General features: G+C 33.5%; 1 protein-coding gene across 2 annotated transcripts in view; it reads right to left on the reverse strand.

Annotated features, from left to right (window-relative positions):
* Positions 1-16,743, reverse strand: part of STXBP5L (syntaxin binding protein 5L) — a 361,575-nt gene that overhangs the window by 246,447 nt on the left and 98,385 nt on the right. For both annotated transcript variants that reach the window (XM_075555662.1, XM_075555661.1), the window contains exon 5: positions 4,034-4,168. In XM_075555662.1, coding sequence (XP_075411777.1) covers positions 4,034-4,168 — 135 coding nt within the window. The remainder of the gene's footprint in view (positions 1-4,033; positions 4,169-16,743) is intronic.

Below are 16,743 nucleotides of genomic sequence, written 5' to 3' on the forward strand. Positions count from 1 at the left end.
CCTTATATCATACATTGTCTTCCTCTACACATGCCAACCAATTTATCTAATTAAAATTTCTAAGTATGGAACTGAGTATTCTCTCACAACCCAATTTTACATCATCTGTTTCCCTCTGCCTAGACACTCTTACTACATATACTCTACTCTTAAGTCATCTATCCTGAACTCACTGTTCAGATGCAGATGGAGATACAATGTTCTTCAGATATATTTGTTCTCCTTTGAGACACCCAGCGTACCATATTAAGTGTCTTTCTTATGGAATTGCTATATTTCTACTACCTTATAATTATCTTTTTATTTAAACTTGCCTTCTGTAAACTGAGAGTTTTGTCTTTCCTGTTCATAGTTGTTTCTAGTACCTGGCATAGCTCAGTCAAAAAATTGATTCTGACTCAATAGTGATCCTATAAGACAGAGTAAAACTGCCTGTGGGTTTTGGAGCCTGGAAACCTTCTCCCATCCTTCTCCCACAGAGCTGGTAGTGGTTTCAAACTTAAGATCTTGTAATTAGCAGCCCATTTTGTAACTCATTATGCCAGTAGTGCCCAATAAGTATGTTTGGATTATTGTTAGATGAATCTAATACTTGAATTTATGATTAAATGATAAATTCATGCTCCATTTTAATCATAAGTAGGAAAAGAGATTTTTTAATGGTCAGCATTACCGTTCAGAAACAGTGTAACTTGAAATACTCCAATTTTCCCATTATAAAATATTTTTAACAATTTTTTAATCCTATTACTTCTTTTGTATTCTGTAAACATTACTATTTCTATGAAAACTGTGTTCCAGTCCAAATAACACACACATACACACACACACACACACACACACTTTGGAAATATAAACTACTTCTAATTTTAGTAACTGCTTACAATTATAATTAGGAGAATTTATTAAAAATAGGAAGACATAGTTCAAGTAAGGATTTAAAATAGACATAACCTCACATTTCTGTAAGAGCTAATTTTGACATTTGGTATATTTTAATAATGTATTTTTAACATGTATTGTTCAATTTTTTTATGAAACTTATCTTTTTCAAAAATATATTTTATCAGTGCCCATACATTTGAAACATATCAACAAGAATTTACATACATGTGAATATGCATCTCAAGAAGTAGAAGTGAATTATAAGATAATTCTATATAAGATAATTATATAAGATAGAATTTAAATTATATCTACCACAATGGAGTTTCATGAACCTAATTTTTCAAGGCATCTATTCTAAATAAACCAAATGATAGGGAATAATATTTTCCTACTAGTAATTTCTAAAAGATATTTCCAGGACATTCTTAGAGGCATGTAAAACTCTATAAAGCACAAGATTTATATAGAAAATGGTATGTGCTAATCTGAAGCTGTATCCAATGTGTAATATCACACTATGGAAGGTAAGAGTATCTTATTTTACTTTTCAGTTTTTTTCCAAATTTTACCCTCTTTGTGAATTACATTTTAAACTATGATTTCATTAACCCAAAACTTATAAAGTATACACGATATGTGTATTCATTGCAGTCAATAGTTCAGATGGAAGTAATTTGATTTATGGGAACAATTTGTTAAGTAAATTAACAGAAACATCATTCCAAAAGTGGTAAAATGTGAGATATATTTAAGGTAATAAATTCTAAATTATAACACAAATTGAAAATAATGATACTTTTATTATCATTTCTACTAATATTCATTTAAAACTTCCATAAATCAACTGGCTCTCAGGTTTATCTTTACATGCTTTTATCAACATTCTAAAACAATATTATCTTCGACTTGGAGTATAGGGAATAAAGTTTCCCAAACTGCTAGAAAAGTAAGTAATTTACTTTGAGGAACATTGTCTATAGAATAAATGCTTTTAAATATATGTATAAAGAACTTTAGAAAATTGCAAAATTGCTCCAACTGATTTTCTTGAAAATATAAATTTAAAAATAAATGAAAACATAAATATTAACACATGAAACTATTTACATAACTAGTACTTTAATAAAGCTAGCCATTTACTATCTATTATGTAGAAAGCACTCAAATAAGCTAAGTATGAGGTGAGTGGAGGAAGAAAGAAAGAAAAGAAAAATCAAATAAAAATTCAGGTCAGGAATAGTTCTTAATCTAATGAGAAATGGAAATTATCATTAATGCATTATGATATAATACAAAAGAATACTATGCCAAAATATAACCAGTAACAACTATTCTCATCAAGTAATATACTCATGCACACACAATGAAGCTTTATAAACAGGGAGTAGTATATTTATTACTATTTCATGAAAATAGAATATTTTAATCAAAATATTAGATAATAATGATGTAAACATAGATATATGAACCAAGAACATTAAATTACATTAAAGAAAATTTGATTTTCTGATTATAAATAGAACAGAATTATTTATGTGTGTACTATTAATAGTTAATAAACCTTGAAGTTTCACATTTGGAAGATTTTGTATTTACATAAACAAAAGCATAAATATCAGTGCCCCAAATTATCAAATGTGGTTATAAACATACCCAAATAGTTAATGTATATATCAGAACATGAGAAGTATGAAAAATAAGGTTTCTTTTGAGCCCATAAACATATTGCAATATGGCAAAAGAGATGATACTAGAATTATAAAACAGTGTATTAATCTTGGTTATTTTTACCAGTTATAAAACTAACTGTAGTCACAATCCATTTGCCAATCCCCAACCTTCATCTACTAAGGTTAACTATAAAGTAATGAGATAATTTCCATGCATAGCTTGAGGAGTGAGATTTATTATTTCACCATCAAATTTTCATTACATAGGTTTTAATTATTTATAGTATTTGGAAAGTCTTATTAACATTTATTAATACTACAATATCCATTTTTAAAGCCTATGATTTTCAATTACTATATATACTCGAATATAAGCCTACCCGAGTATAAGCCGAGGTACCTAATTATTACCTGGGAAACCCGAAAAACTGATTGACTCTAGTATAAGCCTACAGTGGAAAATGCAGAAGCTATTGGTGAGTTTCAATAATCAAAACAAATGAAAATAAAATTACTAAAAATTGAGACATCAGTGAGGTAATGTATTTAAATATTTATTTTAAATATAAAATATAAATAAAAGGACAAGTCATTTAACATTAGTAAACCAGCACAGTAAGTGGAAAATGGGTTCAACAAAAACAATAAGGTATCAGCAATGATACCTTAAGAGTACTATTCCCTGAGCTCAATCAGCAACCAACCTAAAATGTAAAGAATTAAAATCCTTCAAAACTGGATTTCTCATCATCATCCATATCCCAATGCAGAGCTTCAGCTGGTGTGAGGTCATCATAGACGCTGTCCTCACTGAGATTGCTGTCATCACCATCACTGCTGTCATTTTCATACAAAGCGCAGCCTTCACTGCCATCCATAGCATTACTAATACTACATTTCTGGAAGGCACGTCGCACCATGTCTTCTGGAATGTCTTCCCATGCATCTCGAACCCACTTTGCTTTGAACCCACTTTGCTATTAACTCTATGTCAGGCTTCATGAGATGTCCTCCTTTTGTTAGTCGGGCTTGACCAGATGATATCCATTCATGCCACATCCATTGCACATGGTCTTTAAAAGGCTTATTCAAAGATATACGTCATAGGATGGTTCTGATTGGTTAGATGTGAGTAAACAAACATTCAAAACCCTGCAGTGTCAGTGGGGCTTCGAATGAACAGCAGAGAAACGGCAATCACCTGCGAGATAATGGGCGCTCGTTGTTACCTGGGGGGTGGCAGCAAGATGTTATACCTCGCTGGGGTACCACTGACCTGTGTATAAGTCAAACCCCAGTTTTTCAGCTGAAAAACTCAGCTTATACATGAGTATATACGGTATTTTAGCTAACTTTTCCACTTAAATTAATCATATATTAGCTAAGAATGTTTCATAACTCTAATTTAATAAAAAGGTTACATAATTATATGAAATATTTAAGCCAAATAAATTAGCATTGAAGTTCAAACTTACAGTTCAATTGCTTTGTTCCACATGATAACATATCCAGAAAGAATGAATGATTCAATATTTACAATATGTGTATTTCCTCTTTCTGTTCCAACATAGAACCATTTACTCTGGAAAGGTAGATGACAGTAAGTAATTCTGAAAGAAAGAAAATTATAATTAAAATATCTAAATTTTTTGCTTGGTATTATCTTTTTAACTCATTATGAAGTGTTAATTATATAAATATTAAAATCTACTACATACTCAAGCAGCATTTTATCATAGTCCAAAAGCTAAACCAAACTCACTGCCAGTGAGTCAATGCTTAGTCACAGTCACACAATAGGATAGGGTTGAACTGTCTCTGTGGTTTCTGATACTAACTCTATGGAGTAGAAAGTTCTGTCTTTCTTCCACGGAGTAGCTGGTGGTTTCAAACTTCTAACCTTGCAGTTAGTAATTCAAGGTGTAAGCACGACTGCAATCATATTTCTGATGGTATAAATCAAATAGTAAATCACTAAAAGTAGTCACAATAACAACGATTATTAAATAAGTACTTCACATGTGTCAGGCACTATGATGTCAATTTCATTTAAATTATTTCTATTTTTGAAAATAATCTTGCATGACACATACATATGTTTAACAAAAACAAAGCTGAGGCTGCAATTTTGTTTGTTTGTTTAGGACAGCTAATAAGTGGCAAACCTGGGATTCAAATTCAGTCCTATTTGGTTGCAAAATTATCGTATTTATATTTGGCTATTGACATTATTTAGGCACTACTAACTTTAAATAAAACTTGTTGATGTTCAGTGCCATTGACTGGGTCTCACACAGACTCTATGGTCAACAGAATGAACTCTTCCCTTCCTCTGACATCCTCACAATCATTGCTATGCTTGAGCCCATTGTAGTCACTATGTTAAACCATCTCATCGAAGATTTTCTTCTTTTGCACTGATGTGCTATTTTATCGAGCATGATGTCCTTCACTAAAATTTAGTCCTTCCTGATTACACATCACTAACCTCACTCTAAGGAACATTGTAGTTGTACTTCTTCCAAGGCATATCCATCTGATTTTTGGTAGTCAATGGTATATTTAATACTCTCTGCCAATACCATAATTCAAAGGCATTGTTCCTTCTCTGGTCTGACTGTCCAATTTTCATGTTTATATGAGATGATTAAAAATATTGTGGCTTGACACTTTCAATATTTTATTTATTTATCACGATGATTCTTAATAGTTCAATTCTAAGGATTTTGTTTTCTTTCTGTTGAAGTATAATCCATACCCAAGCCTACAGCCATCATTCTTCATTATAAGTGTTTCAAATTGTCTTCATTTCCAGCAAGAAAGGCTGTACCATCTGCATATTGTAGTTTTTAATATGTACTCCTAAAATCCTGATGCCACACTTATCTTCATATAATTCATTTCCCTGGCATTTTCTGCTTTAAACTCAACCAAGATCCACCTAACATCAGCAATTACTTCCCTTATTCCATATCATCTTCTGAATTTGGCTTGAGTTTTTACAGTTCCCTAATATCATGCCTATTTTTAAATTATCTCAAGCAAAAGTTTTATATATGTAATATTAATAATATTGTTCAATAATTTCCACATTATGAAACACATGAAGTATAAATTTCAGAGTTCAGAAAGGTTGTACCTATGTGTGTATGAGATGATAGATTAATTTAATTTTCATTTGGATGTTTGGCATCCAAGTAACCCCTTTACCCCCCAAATTTAAAGGTCAGTGACCCTTTGATTTCTTAGGACATGAAGTAGTCCAGCAGGCATGGCTCTGCCTCTATGAATGAGTGTTATTGAAAGCATTTCCCTATCACTAATCCCATTGTTTGTGTAAATAGTGTCCAGTCACTCATGTGCTTAAATTGTATAAGTAAAAATTTCATGCATTTCAGTCTAAAACATACATATAAATCATTTACTTTTCTCAACAGTGTTTTAAATTCTATACCATTGGCTAGATTAATTACACTATCAATAGAATCACCTTATGCCGCAAGGGGATGATTTATAATGTTATTTATCATAAAATGATAATGAAGTCTCTAAAGGGAACCAGAAACATATACAGACTATAGATATATGAATGGATTTGGGACTCACATTTAATTCTAGCCCCAATCTAAGAACAATTACTTATTAAGACAAGGCTCTGATCCATGCTCACCCTCATGAAGAGATGACTAAAGGTATGGGTGCTATATCAAAGTATGGGAAGACACTAGATGATGCCTAGCTATCAGAAACAATAGCAGCTAGGGTTTTAAAGGCTTGCCTTCAAATAAGCAGGCATATAAATAAAGCATTAACTAAGTTTACATGGAAAAAGCACAACAGCTTGTGTGATCCAAGGATAATAAATAATAAAAGCCAAATCTGAAGGAAGAAATGGCATCCGAGCTTAAGTTGGTTTGCAGAAGGCTATGTATGGCAATGATTAAATCTCTGGTGAATCCTCTCTTACCACAGCAAAGGGATGTGAACAGCTTTGCTATCAGATAGACAGCCCTGTAGGGTCAATTGTACTAGGTGTAGTTGAGTTAAAATGTAACACCTTGATTTTTTATCCCCCTTTTGACACATTTTAAAGTTGTTTCAGTTTTAAATATTTGCTGTTTTCTTTTCTATTTCAGTCTTTCTCATAATTTTGTCATTATTGGTTTATTATTATTTTTATTGTTTGTGTTTTGTATGATTATCTGTATATAAAATATAGGATAAGTACTGTCTAAAGACAATATCTTAATTAATAGTTACCTAGGGACATAACAGGGGAGGTCAGGGGGAAATTTGAGGGGTAACAAAAATGGGAATGAGAAGAAAATGTTCTGAAATTGATTGTGGTGATGGGTGAACAATTCATCTTAATATGAGTAAAATATTAAAATTGATGATATATTAATTCTATGCCAAGAAAAATTATTTTAAAATGGTCAGTAATCCACTATTCTCTTCCTCCTTCATCTCAACAAAGATCCAGCTCCCTGATCAGCTCTGAGAACCTATCCAGAACAACCAAGACTCCTGCTTATTTAATCTAAAAATTGACTAGATTCTGATATCCCCAGCATTTTTTACTCTAATTTGACCTAATCATGCTTCCTTATTCATGCTTTAAAAGATAATGAAGGATACCCAGGGTCAAGAGGGCACCTTAGTCAGACACCATACAACCTCTCCTCCCTCCACCCAACTACAGCAAAGACCCAAGAAACCAAGTAAAATAAATACAGATAATCACCGTGAAACTCTGAAAAGTGAACAGAAGAAATCCTCAGAAATAAAATAAAGTTTCACATCTGATAACAGGGAATAAGAGATGTTGAGCTACAAATGATGAGAACATCAAAATAAAAATGAATAAATGGTGTCCTTTAGAACTTCCATATGGAGAAGTCAGGTGATACTAAAACATTTTAAAAATGACTGTTTTAAACATCAGAAGAAAAAAAATAAGTTTTAGATAACCACAAAGAAGATTAATAAATCTACTCACAGAAATAAAATGATAAAATCTCAATAAGCACATAAATAACAGCAGCGAAGTATATGAAAAGAAGTCAGCTTAGAAAATGAAAAAGAACAGTGAAACCAAACACACACACAAGCCTAACTATATGGCAGCAGTGATTTATACCTATTGATTATCACATTGAGGCATAAAGTGGCAGAATAGTTTCATTTTCTTTTAAAGCCCATATGTTGCCTACAAAAGACACATCTTAGACACAAAGGCATGAGTAGGTTAAAAAACAAAGGATTTAAAAATATCATCAACAAATAGAAAGAAAAGAAAGCATGGAATAGTCATAATAAGGCATTAAATCAAAATCCAATATAGACGGAAAGAAGGCCAGTATATAATAATTAAGGGGTCAGTTCACGAAGAAGACATATGTCGGCATCCAATGACAAAGTCCTAAAACACATACAACTCAAAATTGAAAAGAAAAATAGTTCTACATTAATAGCAGGAACCTTAAATACAGCAATTTTGATGATGGATTGAACAACTACAAAGACTCAATAAAGGTAGAGACAAAATAAGTAATACAATCAACCAACTCAAACTTATTATTCTTTGGTTCCATGGAATTGGTTGCAACTCATAGCTACCTATGGACAACAGAACGAAACACTGCCTGATCCTCTGCCATCTTCACAATTGTTATGTTTGAGACTATCGATGCAGCCACTGTGTATATCCATCTTAAGGAAGACCTTCCTGTGTTCACTGCCCCATTACTTTAGCAAAATTGATGTCTTTCTCCAGGAACTGGTCTCTGCTGAAAATTTGTCCAAAGCACGTGAGCAGTAGGAAGTCTCACTATCCTTGCCTCTAAGGAACATTCTAGCTGTACTTCTTCTAAGATAGATTTATTGGTTCTTTTGGCAGTCCATGGTACTTTCAAAATTATTTGCCAGCACCATATTCTGAGGTCTTCCTTATTCAATATCCAACTTTCACTTGCATAATGAGAGGCAATGGAAAATACCATGATTCAGGTCAGGTACAATTTAGTCCTAAACTTGTGTAAAATATCTGCCTAATGCAATGCGTTGTTTGGTCTCTTGACTCCTGCTTCCATGAGCATTGGTTGTGGACTCAGTTAAGATAAAATCCTTGACAACTTTAATCTCTTCTCCATTTAGCATTCTGGTACCTTTTGATCCAGTTGTGAGATTTTGGTTTTCTTTACATTGAGTGTAACCCATACTGAAGGCTGTAATCCTTGATTTTCATCAGCAAGTGCTTCAAGTCCTGCTCACTTTCAGCAAGCAACGCTATCGCATTTGTATCTTATAGGTTGTTAATAAACCTTGTCGCAATCCTAATGGCTCATTCTTAATATAATCAAGAAATTGGTTTAGAATTGGGTCATTAAAAATCAAAACACAATACTTAGGTTCCTAAAGCTGAATAAATGTGCTTTGAAAATTTTTTGCTAATTCTTCCCTCTGACTTCCTTTTAAAACTATAAATGTTAACTTACATATAAATTCCCTAGTTATGAATTTTATATACAAATAGGACAAAAATTAAAATTTAAATACAAATATAACTACAAACAGAACAAAAATAATAATATGTGCCAGGTGAAATATACAGAAATAACCTCACAATATGAATATGATTCTGATGGCAAAGATTCTTATGACTTTAATGTGCATCTACTTTGTACTTTTCTCACAATGTTTTCACCTACTTTAAACCCTTTGTTGCATAGTGCATTATCACATTATTTCATAATCATTTGGCAAGAATACATATTTTATATTCTGAGTGCATCTGCTATTGATTTGTTGATCTATAATAATTAAAATAGTATTATTTGATCATAATACCATAAATACAAACTACCTTCACCTATTGAAGATATGTGCTTGGATTGTTGCTTTAAATCACTATTTAAGTGATTCAGAATGTTGTCTATTGTAAAAATTTAAATATTATCAGAAATTATTGAAGAAAATTCATGTACCCCAATAGTATGCCTGTAGATTCCACTTGGAGGACCCCGATGGCATAGGTGCTTACGTACTAGGTTACTAAGAGCAAGGTTAGAGTTAGAACCTGCCAGCTGCTCCTCAAGAGGAAGATGAGGCTTTCTACTTCCATAATGATTTCCAACTTTGGAAACACAGAAGTAAAAGTCTATAGGGTATGGATGAGTAAGAATTGACTCAATAGTAGTGAGTACATCTGAGATGCCTTTGAGAAATGATACCATAAGATGTATCTGGAAAATAAAGTTTAATAAAGTAAATGTTTTAAAATGATAGACATTATACTATAGTAAATTTAGTAAGATATCCCATCTTTAAAAGTTAGAATTATAAGACACAAGTAAGCAAAAATTTTGCCTGGCATTATTTGGAAAGAAGTCTAAATAAATAAAATTCTAAAAACAATCAAATCCCTACAATTATTGGTATTATATAGCAAGGGTCTAATTCGGGAGCAAGTGAATGTTTTTATAAAGGGCTAATCAATATATTTTAGGCTTTGAAGGCCATATGATCTCTTTGCAATCAGTCAGCTTTAATATTGTAGCAAAAAAGCAGCCAAGAGACAATATGAATAAATATGGTTGCATTTAAAAAATAATTGAAACTTCACTTACAAACATAGGCAATAAGTCACTTTTAGATGACTGCTCAGTTTGCTGATTCTAGATGTACATGATTGAGATGTATGGCTTCATGCAAAATTTATTGGCTATAAATCTCAAGAACTTTTTTTGAAATATATTACTTCATCATTGGGAATCACAGATCATAAATTTTTTCTTGATTTTTCAGGATGGTATTTTTCATATATGCGAAATTTGTGTAATTTTTATGGATTTTAAAAATGGCTATTATAAAATTGGTTGAAGCAAGCCAGAAATATCTATGGTCAAAAGATTTCATAAGGGGTTATAGATTCTTAATTTATATTATTGAATAGTATATTAAAAATAATAAACCAAGTACAGAAAATCGAATCATTCATTTAATAAACATTTTAAAGGTACTATTAGAGCAGCCAGTCCACAGATAGGACCACATGGCCAGCCCCATTATGAGACATGATGCCCCTCACTGACCCATAGTTCTACAGAGGACAACACCAGAGACACAGTGTGGGAATTGCACCCGATCTGATCCCACTGAGGCAAAACACTAAGGGGGTGCAACAGAACAGCAAGGGAATGGAGTGGTGAGGTCCCCAAGGAATGCTGAAGGTGGACTTTGGGGCCCCAGCAGACTGGACTGGAAAACACTCCTAAAGGACAACAAACAATCCTTGAACTAACTAGAAGCTTTTCTTTCTTGTGTTTTGTTTTTCATTGTTTTTTGTTGTTGTTTTGTTGTATATTATTGCTTGGTTTTACTCTGTCATATTTTTGTGCATGTTATTATCTCTGCAGGTTTGTTGAATAAGATAGGCAGCATTAACAATCTGGAGGAGCAAACAATGGGACCGACAGTTCCAGGGGGAGATGGGAGAGGGGTAGGTGGGTGGAAAGGAAGTGGTGTTAACAAACCCAGGGACAAGGTAACAACAAGTGATCCAAAGACATGAATATATGCACATACATTTATATATAAGGATAGAGAAATAGACCTATGTGCATATATTTATAGGTTTAGTGTTGAGGTAGCAGAGGGACATTGGGCCTCCACTCAAGTACTCCCTCAATGCAAGAATACTTTCTTCTATTGAATTGGCCTTCTATGATGCTCACCTTTCTGACAAAATTGCTGAAGACAAAGCAGGTGAATAAACAAATGTGAAGAAAGCTGATGGTGCTCGGCTATCAAAAGATAATGTCTGGAGTCTTAAACGCTTGAAGGTAAACAAGTGGCCATCTAGCTCAGAAACAACAAAGTCCACATAAAAGAAGCACACCAGCATGTGATCACAAGGTGCCGAAGGGATTCGTTATCAGGCATCAAAGAACAAAAAATAATAACATTGTGTGCTTACCTCCATGATACGATTGCAGAAGACAAATGGGTGCATAAGCAAATGTGGCTAAGAAATCTGATGGTGCCCAGCTATCAAAAGATATAGCCTCTGGGGTCTTAAAGGCTTGAAGGTAAACAAGCAGCCACATAGCTCAGAAGCAACAAAGCCCACATGGACGAAGCACACTAGCCTGTGTGCTCATGAGGTGCTGAAGGGATCAGGTATCAGGCATCATCAAAACAAAAAATCTTACCATAGTAACTGAGCAGGGGAGTGCGAAGTAGAGATCAAAAGCCCATTTGTAGGCCACAGGAGATTCCCTTGCAGAGGGGTCTCAGGGCAGAGATGAGCAAGAAAGATGTAGCAAAGATGAAAACTACAACTTTCCTCTAGTTCCTAAATGCTTCCTCCTCCCCTCCCCACTATCATGATACCAATACTACCTTACAAATCTGCCTAGACCAGAGGATGGACACTGGTACACATAGGAACCGGAAACACAGGGAATCCAGGACGGATGATCCCTTCAGGACCAGTGGTGTGAGTGGCGATACTGGAAATGTAGAGGGAGGGTAGGTTGGAAAAGGGGACCCGATTACAAGGATCTAAATGTGACCTCCTCCCTGGAGGACGAACAACAGAAAAGTGGGTGAAGGGAGACATCAGACAGGGAAAGATATGCTAAAATAATAATTTATAAATTATCAAGGGTACATGAGGGAAGGGGGAGCGGGGAGGGAGGGGAAAAATGAGTACCTGATGCCAGGTGCTTAAGTGGAGAGCAAATGTTTTGAGAATGATGAGGACAATGAATGTACAAATGTGCTTTACACAATTGATGTATGGATGGATTGTGATAAAAATTGTATGAGCCCCTAATAAAACTATCTTAAAAAGAAAAATAAAAAAGGCACTATGTATCAGCATCTACATTCTAGAAATATAAAATTTATAAAACACCGCCCAAGCCCTTTGGGAATTTAGAACTAAAATAATTTAGCAGAACTCACCGATAAAATTTTATTATTCTTTTAGTTCATTTACAGAAACACACTTTCTATAATAAACAAACATTTTTCATTAAAGTTTAAATAACAAAATTTCTATAACTTTATCCTGAAAATTGCTATTTGACTGGCATTATATCTTCTCAAAACAACCCAATTGCCTTATATTCTCTAACAGCCCTCTCAACCAACATTAGAAGTCTTTTAATTCAACCACTGTAAGCCATACTTACTATGCTTTGCAATGTTTATACTTTCTTATCCAAAGTTAACAATGGTTCAGCTCATCAATTTTTACTTGGGATAAAGCAGTAAAAGGAGAGGCTTGCAGAGAGGGGAAAACAAGGCTGTATTTGCTTTGTCCATTAAGGACTTTCAACAATCTCAAGTCCTAAAAAGTGCCATCAAACAAAAGCAATCCCCACTGATTAATTTTTGTTATTATCTAGAACAGATAGCAAAAGTGGTCAATCATTTGTGTCTGCATATATCTCCATGACAATCCAATAAGAATACAAAGCAGTTCTAAATGTATATATGCCAAGTAGTAAGGCTGTAAAGCAGGTGAAGCAAAAACTGATAAAACTGATAGAAGAAATATAGGAATACCCAATTAGAACTGGAGACTTAAACATTCTTCGCTCAGCAATTGATAAAACTCAAATGAAAAACAGCAGAGATATAGAAAAACTCAAATACAGCATCAACTAATAGGATCTAATAAGTAGCCATAAGCATCCTGCCAAACAACAGAAAATATGCATTCTTTTTTAGTATCCACAGAACATACATCAAGATAGATCACATTCTGGCCCATAAAATACCTCACATAATAAAGAGTATGCTATCTGAACACAGTGGAATCAAATTAGAAATAAAAGAAATATAACACAAAAATCTCCAAGTATTTGAAGAGAAGGAAATATGTTTTAAAATAATGTATGTGTATAAAAAGGAGCCTCAAAAACAAAAAGAATAAACATTGAACTAAATGCAAGCAATGTATCAAAATATAACCCCCCAATAATCAAAATTTGTGAAACAGCTAAAGTAGTTCCAAGAGAAGAATTTATGGCACCAAGAAATTACATTGTGTTTTAGGGTATAAAAGAGAGCCTAATCTCAAATATAATTTAAAGAGAACATTTATTTTCAAAAGGGAGAAAGACACAGACACATCATCCAGATAAGGGAGGTCTTTAGCAGGAGGTTATGATGGCATCTGAGGATTCACAGCCAGGGCACTAGTTAAATAAGGCATAGAATAAAGGAAACTGTCACAAAATCATGATTGGTGGCAGATCAATACATCACTGTTACAGGTGGGACCACAGAAATGGGAACAGGGTCATGATTGGGACACATAAATTATGTTAGATAAAAGAGCTTACAAGATTGGTCCAGGGTCTTCTGACCAAGGCAATCGGGGCATGATGTGATCTCCAGTACTGTTCATCAAGGACACATCAAGGCAAGCCCCTAAGAGACTGCCCCCTCTGGGCTGCCTCAAGAGGGGTACAGGTAATCTAACTTCCAATGTATTTGCTTAAGGGCAGGATTATCTACATCTTTTGTTGTTGTTGTTAAAATCAGGAGGAATTTAATGGAGGCTTAATCCACAGGGGGGTCTCTGTAAATGGGTTTTGGGTTTTCAGTATCCATGACCCTCTAAAAATAGGGTGCTTAGAATTTAAGCTCTAATATAACTAGAATATAGGAAATATTTCAAATCAATAATCTACGTTACTTCAAATACCTAGAAAACAGTAAAGTACATACAAAGCAAGGAGTTTAAAGGAAATAATAAAGAGAAATCGATGGAATTAAGATCAGAAAATCAATTGAAAAAATAATAAAACAAATTGTAATTTCTTTTAAAGTTCAACAAAATTGAAAAAAAATCTCTAAGAAAACTGACAATGAAAAATTCTCAAAACTTAACACTGGCAAACATATCATGAGAAATAATGAACAAACCTGAAAAATAATGATTTTCTTGAACCTATCAGAGAATTAGGAGCCCTGGTGGGATAGTGGTTATATGTTGGGCTGCTAACTGCAAAGTCAGAAGTTCAAAATCAGTAGCTGCTCTGTGGGAAAAAAGACAGGGCTGTTTACTCCCATAATGAGTTACAGAATGCATAATCCCCCTCGAGGAAGACGAATAACAGAACTATGGGTGGAGGGATACATTAGATGGTGTAATATATGAAATATATATGTATGTATAATTTATTAAGGGTTCACAAGGGTGGTGGGGGAGGAATAAAGAGGAGCTGATATCAAAGGGTGCAAGTTGAAAGAAAATGTTTTGAAAATGGTGATGGCAGCATCTGTACAAGTTTGCTTGATTTACTTGATTTATGGATTGTTATATATCTGTAAGATCCCACAATAAAAAAAATCAATAAAATTTTTAAAAAAGGCTTGTTATATAGAAAAGAAAAGAAAAAAAAAACAGAGTTATAGTCTTGAAAACTCACAGGGGGAGTTCTACTCTATCTTATAAGGTTGCTATGAGTTGGCATTGACTTGATGGCAGTGATGCTGCTTTGCTTCTTTTTAAACATTAGAAGCCCTTACAGATAGTATTACAATTTATAGTTCCATTAGATCAAGCATAATTGGACAATTGCTCCCATCATCATTTTCAATATATTTTCCTTCTTCTTGAACTCCTTGATATCAGCTCTCCTTTATCCCCTACCTCCCCGTTCCTACCAACCCCATGAACCCTTAATATATTATATATTTCTTGCCATACCTTACACAATCCCATGAATACATTCACCTATAATTCAGAATATCAACAAATTTACACCTTGTCATATTATGTTCAAATGGCAGTAAAACCAATATAAAGTGTATATAAATTAAATTACCTTTTAAAAGATAGATTAGTAGAATAGATAATAAATGCAATTTAACTTCGTGGTATTGATTTAAATTTAAATTCAAAGGCATGAATAAACTGAAAGCTATATAAGTAGTAACCAAAAGAGAGCTGAGGAGGTTATACTAATATCAGAAAGGATCAATTCAGTGTAATAAAACACATAGGGTGTGCAATTAGAGAGACTTCCTAAATATAACCAAATACTTTGTGGGGTTGGTTTATCAGGTTTGAAGGTTTAGTACCAATCTCAGGTGACAGATTAGGAAATTAGTGTAACATAGTTCATAAATATAATATATTCAAGTTTGATAAGTAGTGTCTAGGGTCCTAAAAGCTTGCAAGTAACCATCTAATATACAATTATCAGTCTGTACTTCTCTGTAACAAAAGAGAAAGTAGAAAACCAAAGACTCAAAAAACAAAATTAGTATATAAGATTAATAGCCCATAAAAACCATAGCCTCATCTGTCCTGAGACCAGAAGACCTAGATGGTCTGGCTACCACAACTGACCATACTGATTAGAGCACAATATGTAGTTCTGGAAATGATAGAAGATAATTTTAGAACAAAACCCAAATTTATTTTTTTTTAATGCTTAGCCTTACTAAATGGAAGAAACTAGAAAAATTCCTAAGACTATCACTTTGAGCTATACTTTAAATTTTGAACTGAAGCCACTCTTGGAGATCACCTTTAATCCAAATATCAGATTGATCCATAAATTAAATAATAGCATCCGTTAACACCGAGCTCCTTTAAATAATCATCTGTATGAGACCAAGTGCTCAATATTTACCCTAAAATAAGGTGAAAAGGTAAGGGAGGAGCAGGGAAGCTAGATTAATAGAAAAAGAATAACCAGAATGGGATCAAAATTAGACTGCTGATACAAGGTACAAAATGCAAACAATCTCACTGAACAGTATGTATAAAAGTTGTTAAACAGAAATCAAAATTGCAGTTGAAGCATTCTTCAGAAATGAAATGAACAGTTACTGAAAAGGAATCAATTCTCCAAGAAGATATGACAATTATAAAACTATTGGCAGCTAACAACAGGATCCCAAATTAAATGAAGCAAATATTAATAGAAGTAAAGTCATAAATAAAGTAGTTTGTGGTAGTTACATAATTTCACGTCAACTAGAAGATATAAAAGTGTAGGGGTAGAGTCTAGCCAGTCAATGAGGTCATAGCCTTCTCATAAGGAGAATCCTGAGAATCTCTGCCCTCTCCACCTCTGCCTTCACCTTCCTGTTGACCAGTCACATTGAGACCAACACCCAGCCCTGTGTTGCTGCCAACATGGCCTGTGTGCTT

This window comes from Tenrec ecaudatus, chromosome 8, assembly GCF_050624435.1.
Source record: "Tenrec ecaudatus isolate mTenEca1 chromosome 8, mTenEca1.hap1, whole genome shotgun sequence".
Lineage (NCBI taxonomy): Eukaryota > Metazoa > Chordata > Mammalia > Afrosoricida > Tenrecidae > Tenrec > Tenrec ecaudatus.